Consider the following 17,710-nt stretch of genomic DNA (forward strand, 5'->3'; position numbering starts at 1 on the left):
TCTGTCCGCCGTGTGTCTACATTTGTTTATCTAAAGCCTCTGGTGTATGTGTGTCTCTTTGTGTCTAGTTCCCAAGTGCATGTGTTACGGCTGCTATTTTTAGGTTTCTGCTTTTTGTAAATGGGTAACATTGAACACATTAACACAGGACTTCATCCCAACGGCCAGGCCGTGAACCAACACAGCCCACCTTTGTTCTGTACGGCACACACACACAGACTCGTGCTGTGTTACATATACTAAATGGTAAAGTCGGCACTCAGCACAGAGCCCTCTCATGTCTTGGTTAGTCCAAATATTTAAACTGACGGATGATCATTTGGTCCAAAGAAAATTTTAGTTTTTTTTTAAGTTGAAGACATTGGAAGCTTGTAACACAGCCTAAATAACATGTTGTTGACAGAAAGCCGAAATCGAACAAAACAGCTGCACGTTGGAAGCCTGCAGAGATAAACGGTAACACATGCCAAGACTAATACAAGTTTTTGTGTTTAATAGCCTGTTTCCCAATTCCCAATTTCATTAATATTTGATCGTGTTCGCAAGAGACAAAGTAAATTAGGGTTTTAAATGTAGTCCTTGATCATGTCTACCTATTTGATCCTCTTATTTGTACTATTTTCTTGTTCTTGTCTCTTATGCGTCTATGACCTCGCCTCCTGTGTGTGTCCAGGCTGTCGAGGCCAGGTGTGTACACAGCCGGTTTGTGACAGCAACACCAAGCCGCTTTGTGATTATCACTGGGGACTTTCTCTGCTGTTAAAAGTCCCCTCAAGGACACAGACACAGATAAATGACGTCAGAGGCGGAGGGTAGAAAGAGCCAAGTCATGGAGAGCAGTGACAGAAATAAAACAAGTCTCTGAGCTTAAACTCTCCTGCCCTTCATGTATCACACTTTAAGGATAAAGTACAATAGTTCCACGTGGTGGTCAAAACAAATATCGTGACACACGTGCACAGTGGGGTACCGTCATCAGCTTGCTGCTGTGTGGTGAGGTAGGTGGGCCATCTGTTGCAACGTGAACAGTAAAGGTGAACTTGGACAAAATGTGACTCGTTTTGTTGTCTTAGGATGGCATATTTATTGAATTATTCCCCGAACATCAACTATATTTGCTTAAATTTATTGCTTTCTTAGTGTTTTTCAAACTAAGAAAATAAACTTGTCAGGGGTTGATAGATGAGTAAATAATAAAGTTCTGTAAGTGATGTTACTCTGTCAGAAGGTTGATTCAGTGTTTTCAGCATCTGAATTGTTCCCCCATCGTCCAACAGATACTCCATGAAACACTGAATGCATGAGGTGTTTGTGTGAAGTGCACACTTGGGTGGTGGATGGATGTAGGGTGACACTGGGGTGGAGAAAGTCCCCATGCTAACTGTTTGACACTAAAACTGGAGGGGGTGGGGGCTCTTACGCATGAGCTCGCTCCAACTCTCACACACACTCTATACATGCAAAGGCTCAGACACACACATGATGGATGTAATCTGGCGGTCATTATGGCAAACAAGTCAGTGTTGTGTTGCACTGACAAACAGCTCAGTCTCTCTGCTGTGTCTCTGGTTTAAATTATGGCCAGTATCTCAAAGACTGGAGGCCTCTGGGTCTTTCTCCCCACAGGAAAAGGAAAGGTCACAGACACATTCACATACCGAGTGCTGAAGGTGAAAAGCCAAATATTGTAGAATGTAGGTATTTCTTGTCACCCACTCAGCTTTAAGCGCCAACTTCAACATTTTATTACTGTCATATTGCAGACTTGTTACTTTTAAATTATATTTGCATACGACCTGTTCCCATTGTGTTTCTTAATAAAGCCGGATAGTTTTGTGACACATTTTAAAAGAAATCTTCGTCCCACTGAGGAATATATATATATTTTTTTATTTCTCCATTTCTTAGTCACTTGAGGCCTTTGCAAATTTTTTGCCATTGCCTTGTAGGAAACTCCCGCCAATAGAGTATCGGGTTAAGATCCCGGTCTGAATCCCAGTTGATGCAAGAAAAAAAGCAAGTCAAGTCTCCATTGCAAGTAGCAATGGCTGTGATGAGTCCTGTACAAAGGGAGCAGCAGAATAGACACGGCTACTTGTAGGATGTTTTTAGCCACTTTACACACAATACAGGTCATAAACACAACAGTTCATTATTAGTTAATTTAGTATCAGTATTCTGAAATTTCAAGTCAAATTAAGGCTGCTTAAATAGGTCCTCGCTACTTACGGGACTCCGACCGAGAATGTCGATTGGTACTGTATATGTATAACATCTCAGGAAACATGTGAAGTGTGTTGCCAGTTGGAGGTTATGTAGACTGTAGTACCTGTTTCCAGCATGTGGCGCTATGGCTGACGGTTGTCATTGTGCTGTAGCTGTGATGAGGGCTGGTCTCTGATGCAACGTGTCAACTTTGATCTGACCATGCTCAGGCTCTTTACATTGCACTTCCCGTTGCATGGCCACGGCCACACCCTCACACGCATGGCGTGTCCGTGGACAGCGCATTTTACATTTTAGAGCTATCAAGTGTTCTCGGTGTGAATATTCTGTGAAATATGAGAGACAAACGCGTCTGAAAAAATGTTCCCAATATAAGTTCATATTTTGGAATAGGAGGGTCATAATAGAATGGGATGGGGAACAGCCATTGGCTCAATCCTTGAATGACAGCTCTGCTTCTCCAGCCACATGATGGCTTTCTGCTGCGTACCTGACATGTTGAATCTTGAATGCTGATGCAGCTTGAGCATCATTTGAAGGCATGGCAGTAGGACTGCAGTGACTATCTACCTTAATTTGCTCTCAAGGACTCGGCAGGCTGGATTAGAAGATCCAATGTAAATGAGTTGCATGTGGTCCCACAATTGACCTCACCTGATTACTGGGTTAGTAATTGACATACTTCAAAATAATGTGATGTTGTTTATCAAGATTGGGTGTAAATGTATCTTCAGTTGGAGGACATGTGTCTACAAGGTCTAAAATGACTGTTGTACCTTCTCCGCCCTTAAAACTGGTATTACCTGTTGACCTATGATGTATAGATGGGTGTTCAAACGAAGGTTATTTCTTTATTTTTTTTTTTCAAGTTATGCTAATATTGAAGCTTTAGTCTGTCCTGTATTCATTGAAGTAGCACCTGGAATTTCATGTCTCTCTGTCAATCACTTCGATGTTGGCGGCACTGTTAAGAATTACTATTCTGAACTTTGGTCGCTGTACAAAACAGACGTGACTCAGACCTCAGTTTATTCTGACAGGCATATGGAAATGTGAACCTCTGTCCTCTTATTATCAATGAATAACTGTGGCTTCAGTCTTTTTGCACGTTCAAGCCGCACACGCTGACAACAGATTGTGACTCATTTGGAGGGAAAGATTCTGAAGCAATGTTGACTTTGACCTTTTTCTACATTTATTTTTATTTTTTTAGGTTGCAGTTATCGTTGCTGCTCCACAGTTCTGCATACCATAAATACCCAACCAAAGAGAAGCAATGAATGTAGTTCATTGGTAGAGGTCTTAGTAAATCCTTTCTGTCTGTCAGTGGAATGTGTGTCAGACCAGAAAGGAAGATTAGAGAAAAAGTGGGGCACCAAAGCCCAGAAAAGAGCAAGAGTGGGCTCTGGGGGTAATCTATTCTCGCTCTCTCATTCATTTTCTCTCTCTCTCTCTGGTCATCTGATGACATGCTTAAATCCCCTCATTGGTGGCTTTAATTGGTCAGATTCTGGGCAGCAGATGTATAGCTGCTGTTGAGCTGTTACCATGCAGTGGAGAGGAATATGCAAGGCCTCTGGTTTTTATTAGTGCAGCTGTTGTTATTGAGCTATTTGGATGTAATTTATTTGCGCAGTTTTTAGATGCAGAAATGTGATGGAACTGAAGGGAGATAACTCTTATAAAGGCTCCCAAAAGCTTCATAGTGAATATATTGCATTTCAACCATATCTCAACAAGGCGAGAAACTCTCTGTACCAGTTGCCCATCGCGGTACTATTTGCTGTGTACGAAAAGCTTGAAAGCAGCAATGCAGGAGTTGCTAATTCGCCCTGTGAAAATCGATGGTGAGGCCCCTTTGCTAAGGATACACCGAGACCTTATGTTATCGTCGCATACTTTCCCATGGGACATTCTCGCCTCCTCTTCGAGCATTTATTTTCGTCTTGACATTGACCGCTAATTGAACTAGCCGACTGCTTACGGACAGGATTAACTTGTGCGCCGTGTTAACATTACGGTACTGGCTTGCTTACTTTCACAGAGACATCAGAGAGTAGCAGTGGGAGCAGAGTGAGAAGAAGCCGTGGACAGTACGGAGCAAAAAAAAAAAAAAAAGATAGAAAGCGAAACCAGAGCACACAAAGCCTATCATGTACTGTGAAGATCAGAGAGATAACGGCTTCAAAGTTGAAATCAAAGGCATACAGACGATAGATTGACCCAGATTTGCACTGCGATCTGCTGCAGAAACCAACATGTGCAGTAGTGATATCTCACTGTAAGAATACGGCAAGCCAGTTCGCATAAATTTGCATGTCAAGTTTGCCTGGAGACGGTTTGGTTTCAGAGGATGCCTTTTAAGAGACCACCCTCGTACTGGTGTACCCTCTTTGTGAAGCTGGTGGTGAAACCCACCAATCGGTGCCATGCTTCTCCAAATAGTTTCCTACACAACCTTCCGTGGTCATCCAGGTTCATTGTGATGTTGAAATAGTCGTGTTTGGTTCCAGTTTGAGGAGCTTCTTTATTTCCTTCCTTGTGGTTTACAGCAATGGAAACATCTGGTCCATTGTGCTCTGGTCAGGTGGCTGCATTTGGTCATAAATCATTCTGTGACTCTCCTATTTTATTGTCCTAAAGCCCCACAGCTACTGGAATCTCTCCGACAACACTATAGCTTAATGCTTTGAGTTATTTTTGCCGTCTTTTATTTTGCTTCTGGGTTCTTCAACGCTTGTGACACCATGTGTCAGACGATCATGTTGAAACGTTGTTCTGACTGGGACCAAATAAGCAACAAATGCGCAAGATGATGAATTACCCACAGAGCAAACCCATCGAAAGTGAGAGGAAAAAGGATGGCAGCATTTTGTAGGCAAGAACGACGCACTCTTGTTATCTTAATTGGTTCCCATCCGTTGGTTTAGTATCCATTCATAGCACAGTACTGCGAGATAGTACCGGTGAAAGGCAAAGAATAACGGGGGGGGTGGGGGGGGGGGGGGGTACAGTGACTTCATAGCATCCCAATGAGAGAGAGGGAGACAGAGAGTGCAATGAGTGCATCTGTCAGCTATCTTTTCTTGTTTATCTGTAGCTTGAAGACCTCGTTAGCATTCACGCTGCAGATCCACACAAAGGTGGCATACTGTCACACTCAAATGGCCTCGCTTTGTCACTGCCCTCGTGCTTTTTAGCTTTCCAGCCCACAGTTCCCCCTCTGCTGTTTTCTTCTCTATATGTTGGATTTATTCTTTACGTTTGTCCTCAGGTTGCAGCGGCTACACCAGCATACTGACACACTTCCCGAATCCAGTTTCAGCACTGTGTGGCGTACACCGAACATTCACATCTTACTATAATCAACACCACAAACATCGCTCCAAAGTAATTCTGCTGCTCTTTTTTTTTTTTCCACTCTTCACACTGCTGGTGAGATAGCGGTACAGAGTGAGGAAGGACAGGACGGTGACAAGGAGAGAAATTAGAACAGGGGAGTGTGAATTAGAAGGAAAAAAAAAACAAAACATGGTGACACACTGCAGAGAGGGAAGAGATGACGATCTCCACGAGGAGACGAGAAGATACCGGATAAAACCAGACTTTAGGAGAAGGAAGTGCCGTGAAAGAGGGAAGGGTGACGGGAGTCTCGTGGATTACTATTCAGGGTGCATTTCACTGCATTGCAGTGGCACACTGACACGCATTCACTACATGAACTACAGGTTACACTCGCTTCTGTCTTTCCTTTTTTTCTTCTTCTTCTAAAATATAATGTGTTTCAGTGTGAAGAGCAAGTAGAACATTGCCTGCCCATATGCGTATTGTGAGTAACCGCCGCATTCAGCTGTCCTTCACAGATGATGCTCAGAGGTCAGGCAGCAGTTGTTTTGGCGCCACAGTTGACTGTGATGCCTCAACGGGGGCAGTAGAGATGGATTTCTAGCCTTTATCACTCAACTTAGCATTCCATGAGTGGAGAAGTATGAAGAGAGACTTTTAAAATGTTGCCTGCTTAGTGGATCACAGTCTTTCTTTCATTATGTAATATAGGTTTATGATGGTTAGTTCTGAGTTCACTGTGATGGTTTTGTTACTTATACTAGAGCTGATAGTCTTTATTCTATGCCCTCTCCTTGACAGCTATCCTTTGTCAACACTTTATAGTATGTATTTTTCAACTTTTGCCAGCAGCAACAGAGTCCGTATTGCTAAATAAAAACAAAAAGAACCACAGATAGTTCAAAATAAAAAAAGATATATAAACATTTGGAGACTTTTTTGACTGATATACAGTTAAATAAGTTCACCTAGATCTTACTCTTGTATCCATAATATATCACCCAGGACACACACCTCTTGTTCAACTTTAGCTCAGACAGTTTATAGGCTCGTAAGGCATTTAAATCATTTCTACACAATCTGAAAATAGTGCTCATCCTCCTCCTTATTCTCTCGATCCTCCTCCTTCATTCCTCTCGGTCCTCTCCCTTTCCTCCTCCCATGCTCTGGCCTGACAGCTGTTTGGAGCTGTAGTCAGACAGTCCGGGGTTTTTCTGTGTCAGCACTGGTCACACTACAGCAGGTGTGTGTGTGCGCGTGCGTGTGTGTGTGTTCGTTCGCTCGCTCGCATGTTGTATATGTCGGTGCTCATTGAGCCAGGACTCGCCGACTGTCGAGTGCGAGTTTGTGTGTGCGCGTCGGCAACGTAAGACAGACAAGCTGTCTGTCTGTCAACAGCTATTGATGAATGACAAGAAGAGTTTGGATCCCGAAGAGGCCAGATCCACTATCACAAGAGACTATTTAAAGCCCTTGACCTTGAAGATAATCCACACACATTACCTTACCTAACCCGTTATCAAGTACAAATAATATAGCACATTTTTGATTTGTTTATTTCATCGACTGATTGTGTAATTTGAACATTTGACTGATCTTTTTCTGGCCATTTTAATCACCAGATTCATTAAAACCCTCTTACAAGTTCACAAGCAGTCACTTTGTTAATGATTAATAGAAGAATGTCATCGGATACTGACAGCAGGCTCCCAGACTGACGGAGTCACCGAATCAGTGAATGAAACGTTAGCCTGTATCTGTGCTGTGTGGGTGGCTCCATCTGGGCATACCAACTGCTCTGTTAAGACTGCGTGTATGCCTTCATGTGTGTCAGGATCCATGTGTCTCTTCCACTGAAGAATATCAACTCGATTTGTTAGATATACTTTGGACATGCGAGATCTTTTCCCAAAATGATGTGGAAAAATACTGAACTCCATAGTACCGATTCAGGAGTGTGGCACTTTGAACAGTTTTTCGTAGTTTGGATTATTTCGGGGCGGACCTAAAACAAAACGCTCAAGCCACGGTCTGAGCTACGCTAGATAACAACCACCACCGGCCGGTTGTGTCCATGAATCTCCTGTTTATAGCAGGTGAACACACCTGCTACATCTACGACAGTGCGAGTTTACCATTACGTTGTTTGTCTTCCATGAGCAGATCGACCTGCGTCAAACACTATTGCTTCCAGTGTACAAGTTTGTGTGTGTGTGAATGTTATAAATATATTTGCCAGCCAGTAGATTAGCTTGCCTGTTGACATTTGAGAGGCGGAACGTTTCACTTTTAATTTTGCCGTTATCATCAGATATTTCTAACCAGTTTAAATGCACCTTGAAGCGCACACTAATACATGTTTTGAAAAGTAAAATTAAGACCGTAAAATACTTTTAACAGTTTTTGTTGGTTTACAGGAATGATACAAGTGATTAGTTAGATTTAAAAAAAAATAAACAAATGTTTGCCCCACTGCCATTTCTGACCTGAAATACTTGTTAGTTAAACCAAGTCGTGTTTGATCAATGTACAAGACCTCTTTAAGGTAATGTAACCACTTTTTGTTAGTTATAGCTCCAGATCTGTCACACGTAAGTTTCCAGCAAAGTGGTAAAGCTCAAATAGACAGTTTTTAATCTGGAGGTTGGAGAGGTGCCCTTTCACAAAAACAGCACAGTTCAGCTGTAATTTCCTCTTGAAAAATCCCAACAAGGTACTGAATGTTGACTGTGTCAGAAAAAAAAACGGACATATAACCACTCCAGCAGATCTATCTGGAAACACATTCAACGAAAGTACTTGGATATTGCTGATGGTGACGCAAGCCGTGCTAAACTACAATAAATTAGTGATTATCCTCTCCAGTACCTACTTTCCTTCAGCAGTATTTGCATCTGTGATTATCTGAGCATCAGTGGGCATGTTCATTTGGGAATGCGATGTCGTCGGGCACGTTGCCACCTGATGATTCTTACAAAGCAATCGCACAAGATATAAATGTAAACACAGCTGACAGTGTTGTATAACCTGCTGTATAGGCCGGATGCAACAGATAAGCACGATTGCATCATAGCGGGGAGCAATACAGTGGAACATGGCGATTTTAAAGATTCATCATCTTGTAGTTTTATTTAAATGAAAGCAGCATCAAAAGGGGAGCATGCTTAGAGAGCTGGAGAAAACACTAGGGTTCGTGCTCACTAATTTGCGAGTGAACAGATCGCCTTTCCTCTGTCCAGCTGGGTGTGTGTGTATGTGAGTGCATGTACCCAGCTGTATGGTCTCCAGTCTCTTATCAGTGTAACCACCGGCCCGTGGTTAACAGCAGCCATCTGGTGCCCGTGCAGGGAGCTGGTTTTAACTATTCAACCTCTCTAATCTACATGTCAAAACTACCCCACCTACCATGCTCTTTATTTATTTTCTCTTTACGTTTTTCATATCCCCCTTTCTAATAATTCTATTTTAAATCAATGTGTTGAGGTGTTGAGGTTTTGATCTTTTAACTTTCACCTCATCAATCCCTAGTTTTTGTCCTTTTCTCTTTTTCTCCACATCACATATCTCAAATGTTTTTACTACAGACGACAAGCTACTTTGCATTGTCCTTTGAAAACATTATCGTGTCTCTGCTTATTTACATTACAGTGTATTCTTCCTTATCAACCCAATGCTAGAGTTTATGCTAAATACATGTTTTTAATGTATTTTGATGATCCAAAGTCTAGAACATTCTTTAGTTGTTGCATTTAACCACCGGAATAAGCTGCATCCCTAAAGGAAAGATTTGTTCGCTATCGCATTGCTTCCTGCTTTGTTGCTGCTCATTCAGATTCCACCAAATTGTATCACATTTCACCAGAAAGCTGTAACTCTTAACCCCGTTGTCCAAACACAAAGAAAGACAATTTGTCCTCTCATGTTTATTTAACCCGGACAAGAACACTATTTCACAGCCTGCTGTGTCCCGGACAATTGCGGAGTTAAGTCTATCGAAAATAAACAGATGGGATGTTTCGGTTTTACGCTCTTCAACCTTCACGTCATAATCCGAAGAGATACTATGACACGTTCAATCAATGGACTCCCATGTTGTTGTGCCTTGTGATTCACTGGCCTTTTCCACCAAACCTCCCTTTGTAAAGTACTTCAACTAAGTGCAGGCACACACACACACACACACACACACACACACACACACACACACACACACACACACACACACACACACACACACACACACACACACACACACACACACACACACACACACACACACACACACACACACACACACACACACACACACACACACACACTTCCTCTGTGTCAGCACAGTGTGACATTCCAAGGAACAGTCTGGAAGGGGGTTGAGGACGAAGTCAGGCTTGGCAACTCGACATCAAGTTGCTATACTGTCACTATCTCTCTCCCTCTCTCTCTGAGACACACGCCGACACCGACTCACACGATGCAGTGCAATACAACTGAAAAAACACTCCTCTGTGTTATATTACTGACTCACAATCTTATGCACAAGCCAAAATCAACTGAAGCAGAGAATTTAGATCTGCTGATTTTTCTCAAAGTCGCTCCAGCTGCCACCTTTTCGTTTTGCTCACAAAAAGGCGTCAGTCCGGCATTGTTGTTCCACCAAAGAACGAACCGTCTTTTTAAGTGCATATGTGTGTCTTTTGCCTGGCTTTAAGTCAGTGGCACTGCAATAATTACAAGCCTCTGAAACAACCACGTTACAATGAAGCTATTCTTACCGACAGCCGGCTATTCTACTACACACACACACAAACGCGTTCAGGTGCACTGTCACACACATGCACCCTTACATTTAAAAGCACACAGAAGTAGTATGGCTCGCCACAGGCGCAGTCGAAGCTCAAAGCCGTGTGCGTGTTAGGTTGTGCGTTTGTGTGGTAGACAACTGGCGCTGCCATTGCAGCTATTTCTGTCCCCAGTCACTCGGCGGTAGAAAGAGTGTACGATGTGTTAGGTGTTAGCAGCTACTTCACTCTGAAAACAACAAGATAATAGTCTACAAACGGGGAAGAAATCAACTCATCATTTACTTTTAGACGACACCCTCCGCCTTTGGCACGTGTCCTGACGATGTGTCAAGCTTGATTCATTAACGTGAATGGTCTCACCAACTTCACAGTGCAGAACAAGAGAAAGAAATTACTAATGTACTCTATACCATAAGCAATTAAAAAAAAAAAAAAAAAAAGCTGTTACACTGTGCTGTAAATGGAACGACACATGTAAGCTATTTGCGTCATGTTTTTTCAGACATGTCTGTGTCTTTACACAAGAAAACAAGGGTCCTCACCCAGTAAAACCACTTGGGGCCCACATCCAATTGAAGCTGGCACAGACAATGCACACACATATTGTATACAGTTTCCCGGGTAACTGCCAGAAAAGGCAGAGGCCGCGCTGACTGGCTACCTGCTGTGACGGGGAGTCAGAGTGGTGGAAAGATGAGATGTTGGCTGAACCAAGCTATTTTTCATTTGGCAAAAGACTTTGGTCGTGGATGACGAATGCAGTGATCATTTTTTGTTGCAAAGCCTGTCAATGTGGAGCCTGAATATTGTTATTGCAAAGACACAGAACTTGAACACCTGCGGCCGCATTTCTATGCATCCTTGTCCTCTCCCGTGTGACAGAAGTAGAATCTTCCCCTCACAGGATAAGTGCCATTTAGTGGAACAAATGGAGATTGAGTAAATCCCACACAAATGCCTGCTTGTGTGCTCTCTTTCCATTCACGTGTGCACATAGCCAGGAGCACATCTTGGTTCTCCTCAAGTGTCTGGTATCAAATCCAAGAACGTGGGTGGGGTTGTGGCGAATGAATAATCTGCTGAAACCGAAGCCTTCCCTTGACAGCATGTGGCGGGACTCTCCAGTAACTTTCTAATGAAAAACCAACTTCTGCTTTGCTCCAAATACCCCCCCCCCCTTTTTTTTCTTGACTGTGTGGCCTCTGTGTGGCACATTGACCTCCGTCAGCCACACCCTCTAGAATAACAAACAGTCATAGCGAGAAAGATGTGGGCAGATGGATGGATGTATTTTCTGACTAAACAAGTCAACGCGTGTATAAAGGAGCATTATGATATTGTGTAACAAAATGGTCTTTTAAGGCATGTGATAGCCACACCTGTCACAAACGCATAAAAACTGTATTAATGAATGAAAGGGCAAAGGCGGAAAAAAAACCCCACTAGGTTTCAGTGGCCTCAGTGGAAATGACAATAAATTACATGTGGTTGAAAGGTATAGCAAATGTGTGAATTGTTCCAGTGATTTGTGACTTTTAGCAGTCAGTCATTAGAAGCTTTTAGAAGAGATGAGCCGATGTTGATTGTCTGAAAACTACCAGCAACTGTGACGGAAAAATATATAAAGTATCGCTACAGCTTCACTGCTGTAGTTTATTATGAAGGAGACTTTGTTTTAGGGGGAACAACACCAATATTTAACTTGGATTCATACACTCGTATTTTCATTTATCAATATAGGAGTTGGACTGTAAAACAGTTCTCTATAATGTCTGCCTTCTACGTTACAGTATTGATGCGCACTCCCAAGAGGTGACTCAGAAAATGTTTAACGCAATGCAAAACTTGAGAAAATATAGTATAGCAGCACTTTTAACTTATAGTTACAGGATGTCTCCGTGTATTTCTGTGGAAGTTTTGCTGGACCGATAAGCAGCCACTCGCATGCTTTTGTTTCGGCTTTAAAAAGCATTGTCACTGAATGTGTGTTGTAAATCAGAGCGCGAGTGAGTGACGGCTCTGTGTGCGTCTCTGCATGCAGCGAGGGCTGTGCTGACAGCAGAATGGCTTGCTCTGCGGGAGGGGATTCACACACACACACACACACACACACACACACACACACACACACACACACACACACACACACACACACACACACACACACACACACACACACACACACACACACACGCACGAATTAGAATGTTATAATATCTCCGCACATTTTCATAGGAGATCACTCTGCCGCCACTTTCACTCTTTCTTACACACACTTACACACTCACACGTGTAGTCATTCACACAGTAATCCCACGGAGAGACCGGTTTGTCATAGCGAGCACCCGGACAATAGAACCGTCAATCAGCGTCGGGTCCTGGAGTTGGGGTCCAGCCTGAGGCCTTCCAAGCGGACAGCTCGTCTGTCTGCGTGAAGGAAGCAGACTTTAGCTCCCAGCACTTCCACCAAGGCTTCACTTCCAACCTCTCATCGCCCCTCTTGACCTGAATATCCGTGCAATTCGTAACTCTGCGTTTCCTGCTGTTTCTGACAGTCTTAGCTGAGGCAGTGCAGAGAGAGAGTTCACCGAGTCTGTGACCGTGTTTCTTTAAAGTCTTGCAGCGATGATTTGGGTTTTTTTTGTTGATTTTTTTTTTTGCAATAGTGATGGCACTTCAATTTAAATTTGAACACATCAGCTGTCAACTGTTTACGCTTATGCTTTTCATTTAGGTGTCAGTTTAACCCATACTAATAAAATGTAGTCTTTTTCCATTCAAAAGTTAATAAAGAGAAAAGAAATTAAGCTTATATGAACTATTTCAGTTGCGTGTGTTACTATTCTAGCCATAAACCGACGGGCTTCATAGTTTGAAGTCGGTCTCTCCCCAGGAAGTTTATTTGAATAAAATCTCCACTAAACAGTCTGAATGGCCAAGGAGAGTATGGAACAGTTTGCATGCTGTTTGTTTTTAGTTTTACAAGCATCTGTGTCTCTGAGGCATAAGCTACAAAAATGTTTGTTTTCAGTCTGAAAGACTGAAATATTCTATCCAATCTCCCGTTTGGATTTTTCCTCCTTCTTTTCCCTCCGCCATGTCCCTTTCTGATGAGTCAGAGTGATTCTGGTCCGGTACATGAGATTTGGCGACTGATAGTGTGTTACAATAGATGAATATAATTGATTTTAACATCGACTTCTTTTGTCTTTTTCCATCTTTTTTCAGGTGGCACCAGAGACATTGGATCTGCACTGACGAGGATGTGTATGAGACATCGCAGCATAGAGGCCAAACTCAAGCAGTTCTCCATGTAAGGGTCTTTACACCAGAGTATCCCCGCGCTGCGTTTCATCACAATATAAATGTGCAGTATAATGTAATCTGCGATTGTACTTTCAGTAAATCCCGGGAGTGCAACTCCGGTAAAATAGTGTGTTTATGAACCGTCTCCTCACTGTGCCCTCCGCGTTTTGACATTTTACATGCGTGGGTGAAAATGCCGCTGGTGGTGGAATGTTGGGAAAGAGACTATTTGTCTGGCAACACGTGCATCTATAATGTCTCAGTGCACAAACACACACACACACACGCGCTCTCGCACGCGCACACACAAACACACCACAGACAAGAGGCTCTCTAATTTCAGCTGGCATTTCAGTGGAGATTCCACTCGGATCTCCATAGCAGGGACTATACACAGGGGGGCTGTGAACACACACACACACACACACACACACACACACACACACACACACACACACACACACACACACACACACACACACACACACACTTACTTTGTGGAAATGTCTGCAAGAGGGATAAGTCTAATTTTAGCCTCATGTACTACGACTGCAGCTGTCCACCACTCACACACTCCACCTCCCAAACACACTTGCAAATACATCTTGGAAGACGGGCACAGTTGGGTAATGATTGACAGACGTAACTGCACGAGCGTCTCACTTCCCCCCGCGACACGCAGTCAGACGCAGACCTTTTTTCAGTTTTTTTTTTTTTTTTGTCTCAGTGTTTTTCTCCTTCTCTCGCCTGTTAATGATTGACACCGAGTTATAAGACATAACAAAAGAAAAGCAAAACAGATCTAATGACTTTTAGGCCTGACAGCTTGTCTGCCACTTTAACTGGATGACAGACGCAATGTGTTAAACTGGCTAAAACTCCCCACGCACTTGTTTTTGTATTGCCCTAAACTGACTCCAATTAAAGCTTTTTTAGTTTAATGTGAACTCCATCAATACTTTTCAAACAGAAGCACGGCGCAAGAAAGAAGAAAAGGAACAAAAACCTGTCCTCTTACTTTGAATGGTGCAATTGATCAGCATGACTGGGAATAATGGACCTGCTGTTTTTACAGGGGCTTCCTGGAGGGTCTGATCAACCCTCTCCAGGAACAGATGGAGGAGTGGAAAAGAGGAGTCAACACTTTGGACAAGGACCACGCAAAAGGTTGTAAAAGAGGTGCAATCCCAATTTAAAAGCATTTCAGCAATGTGAAGTATTAACACTTGTATAGTTTTTTGTTTTTTTTTAATTGCTAATTAACAAGTATTGTTATTTGAAAGTCTTTTTTTTTTCTTTTTTTTTTTTCCATACTTTATCATTTTTCTACTGAGGTTAGCGACAGCTCATTGACCTTTTTACCTGTTTCCGCCAGAGTACAAAAGAGCTCGGCAAGAAATCAAGAAGAAGTCTTCGGACACGTTGAAACTCCAGAAGAAAGCAAAAAAAGGTAGAATTTTTTTTCTTGAAATAGCTGGAAAAAAAGAGATCAAATACAGATAATTGAGCAAATAATAAAAGCAGCTTAAACCCAATAAAACCAATCCATCAAGTCTATCCGAACACATTTTTAATAATATAACAGTTGAAATGACTGTTGTTCCAAAACGTCAGTGTGAAACATGCAACGTAAAACCAGAAGAAATACCAATATTCCTACATTCCCGTCTTAAAATCCCATCATTGCTTTTCTCATTGCTGTTATATTATATCTCTGACCAGGCACAAGATGAATTGAAATGATGTCCATTGACCTGCAGGTGAATCTAACAGCCATCTGTTTTCTTGGGTGCCAACATGAGTGAATTTGAAATATTTAGGCTCCTTGCTGTGAGAAGAGGAGCAAAAAAACAAAAGCAGTTCATCTATTGCTATATTAGTGCACTAGGTTTTACACAGACATTATATCCCCGTTGTAGTTGTTTTCAAGCTATATTTAACCTGTATGAGCTCATAGACATGTCTGCTAGAATCCAAACTCAGATTTCTAAAAGCTGAAGAAACAAGCCAAGAAACAAAAAAGTCATCTTTTACATCAAATAGGAAAATTTCCAAATTGTGCACGAGTGTTTCGTTAGACAGCTGTGATGTGTTGGCAAGGACGTTTGTCCTCACTGGTTAAGTAGTGCACATGGAGCACGGCTAAACATTACCTTACTTGGTAAACACACTCTGTGAGGGCAGTGAGTTTTCTCTGTGTGCAGCTCTCTTGGCTCAGGTTCGACATACGCATTCACCTACCTAGAGAGAGAGAGAGAGAGAGAGAGAGAAGAAAAAAACATACCATACACAAAAAAGGAATTAGATGATTATGCGTCTAGTATGTTTCGGGATATTGCTGGTTTCCGTTTTAAATCCATGGATGGAAGACATTCCTAAAGTGATCAGAAGACATTTAAGCCTGAAAAGTCAGTAATTCTCCCTCTTTTCCACTATGTTTAACTTTAAACCCACATACAGCGGTTTCTGAAAGGATTCAGAATACACTGTTTAAAATTTTCTGAAATTTTTGTGATTGTTGCGTCAAACTGCAACGTCACAAAACTGTAGTAAATGAATGTGGCCTGAAAACTTTACAGCTCGTCTACATATCAACTTAATTCTGGATACCCGAGATACAGATATTTTTGGGTTTGTATGAAACACACATTAGACTTACGTCAGTATAGTCTCACACTTGTTTTCAAACACTTAATTATGTTACCAGGTTTCTTAAGAAGTCTTTAGCACGTTGCCCTGCAGTGTTTGAAGAGGCACAGAGACAGAGAGAGCTGCACATTCATGTGATGGATTAGTGTTTAGTGCTGGCGCGCTCCCTCAGTTGACTTGGATCTTTCTCCTCTCCTTGTCCCCATGTGGTTCTGATACCATCCTTCACCTTACGCTGCACTGCAGCTGACACTTTTGGTAAGTCAGTTTGTGAAATAGATGCTGTCCAGATTTTTGCCTATGCAGGAATGTTCAGCTCAGCATCTTAGATGCGAAGTAAAGTCGCTACTAGAAGTACTGGTTGTTGTTTTAATAAATGTAGACTGTAGTAAGTATTTGCATGCTCTTTTTTAAAAATTTTTTAAGGTAAGTCTCTGTTCTGCCATAACCTATGTCATCAGTAATACAGTTTTAAGTGTTTATGATAAGGTTCATTATTAACTGTGGCCTCCTCTACTTTCTGTCTTTTGTTTTCTCATGAGCAATCTCTTATACTGCCTGTAGTTCGTAGTGAAAGGTCCCGTCATGGGATCGGCATCACAATAACACAACTGATGTGGTCAAACAAGGGAAAAGAGGAGACTGTTTACAAGGGGAAAGGAGATGGAGTGGAGGCCGCAGTAGACCTGCGATCTCTTGGGTCTTAACCAGTAGGGCATGTATTTCTTCACCAGCCCAGTGCTGTAGTGTTAGATCCTTTTCTATAAACACTCTCTTTGTTTATCAGCTCTGTGGCATCAACTTTGACGGCGGTTCATAACAACAATTTTCCGTTTCACTCCTTTGCACTCAAGCACTTTGTCTCATCTTCAGTGGACCACGGCTGTAATAAGGAAGCGCCGCCACAACAAAACAAATCATCATTTTCCATTATGCACTTAACCAAGACCCTTGATCAGTTCTGGGTTTAAGGCCTTTCTGTGTGGAGTTTCAATGTTCTCGCTGTGTTTTTGTATGGGTTTATGATGGTTGCTGTGATTTCCTCTCACCAATCCAAAGACATGTGGGGCTCAGTTGGTAGAGTTTAATCCCAAGGTCGCCGTGTCAGTCCCCCATCTTACCATGTGTCGATTTGTCCCTGTTTGACACTGAAACCCCAAATTGTTGTGAACGGTGGGCTTGCATGACTTCTGTCAATATTGATATCCGAGTGTGTGCGTGATTGGTGATCGTGTAAAATTATAACTTTGCATAGTACAAGTGTATGCGTGTGTCTCTCTGTCGGAGTGTTTGTCTCTTTTTCTGCGTTTGCCCTTTGATTGGAGTGATGATCCGTTCTCTGCCAGTTGGAATACACTCCTTGAGACTCTTAACTTGGACAA

The 17,710-nt window shown here is 42.3% G+C and overlaps 1 protein-coding gene across 1 annotated transcript in view; it reads left to right on the forward strand.

Annotated features, from left to right (window-relative positions):
- Window positions 1-17,710, forward strand: part of LOC308114652 (protein MTSS 1-like) — a 47,607-nt gene that overhangs the window by 17,333 nt on the left and 12,564 nt on the right. Inside the window, exons 4-6 of the mRNA XM_080471702.1 lie at window positions 13,602-13,686; window positions 14,755-14,846; window positions 15,055-15,129. Of these exons, the coding sequence (XP_080327828.1) occupies window positions 13,602-13,686; window positions 14,755-14,846; window positions 15,055-15,129 (252 nt within the window). The remainder of the gene's footprint in view (window positions 1-13,601; window positions 13,687-14,754; window positions 14,847-15,054; window positions 15,130-17,710) is intronic.

The sequence above is a fragment of the Lipophrys pholis genome (genome assembly GCF_963383615.2).
Source record: "Lipophrys pholis genome assembly, chromosome: 9".
Taxonomy (NCBI): Eukaryota; Metazoa; Chordata; class Actinopteri; order Blenniiformes; family Blenniidae; genus Lipophrys; species Lipophrys pholis.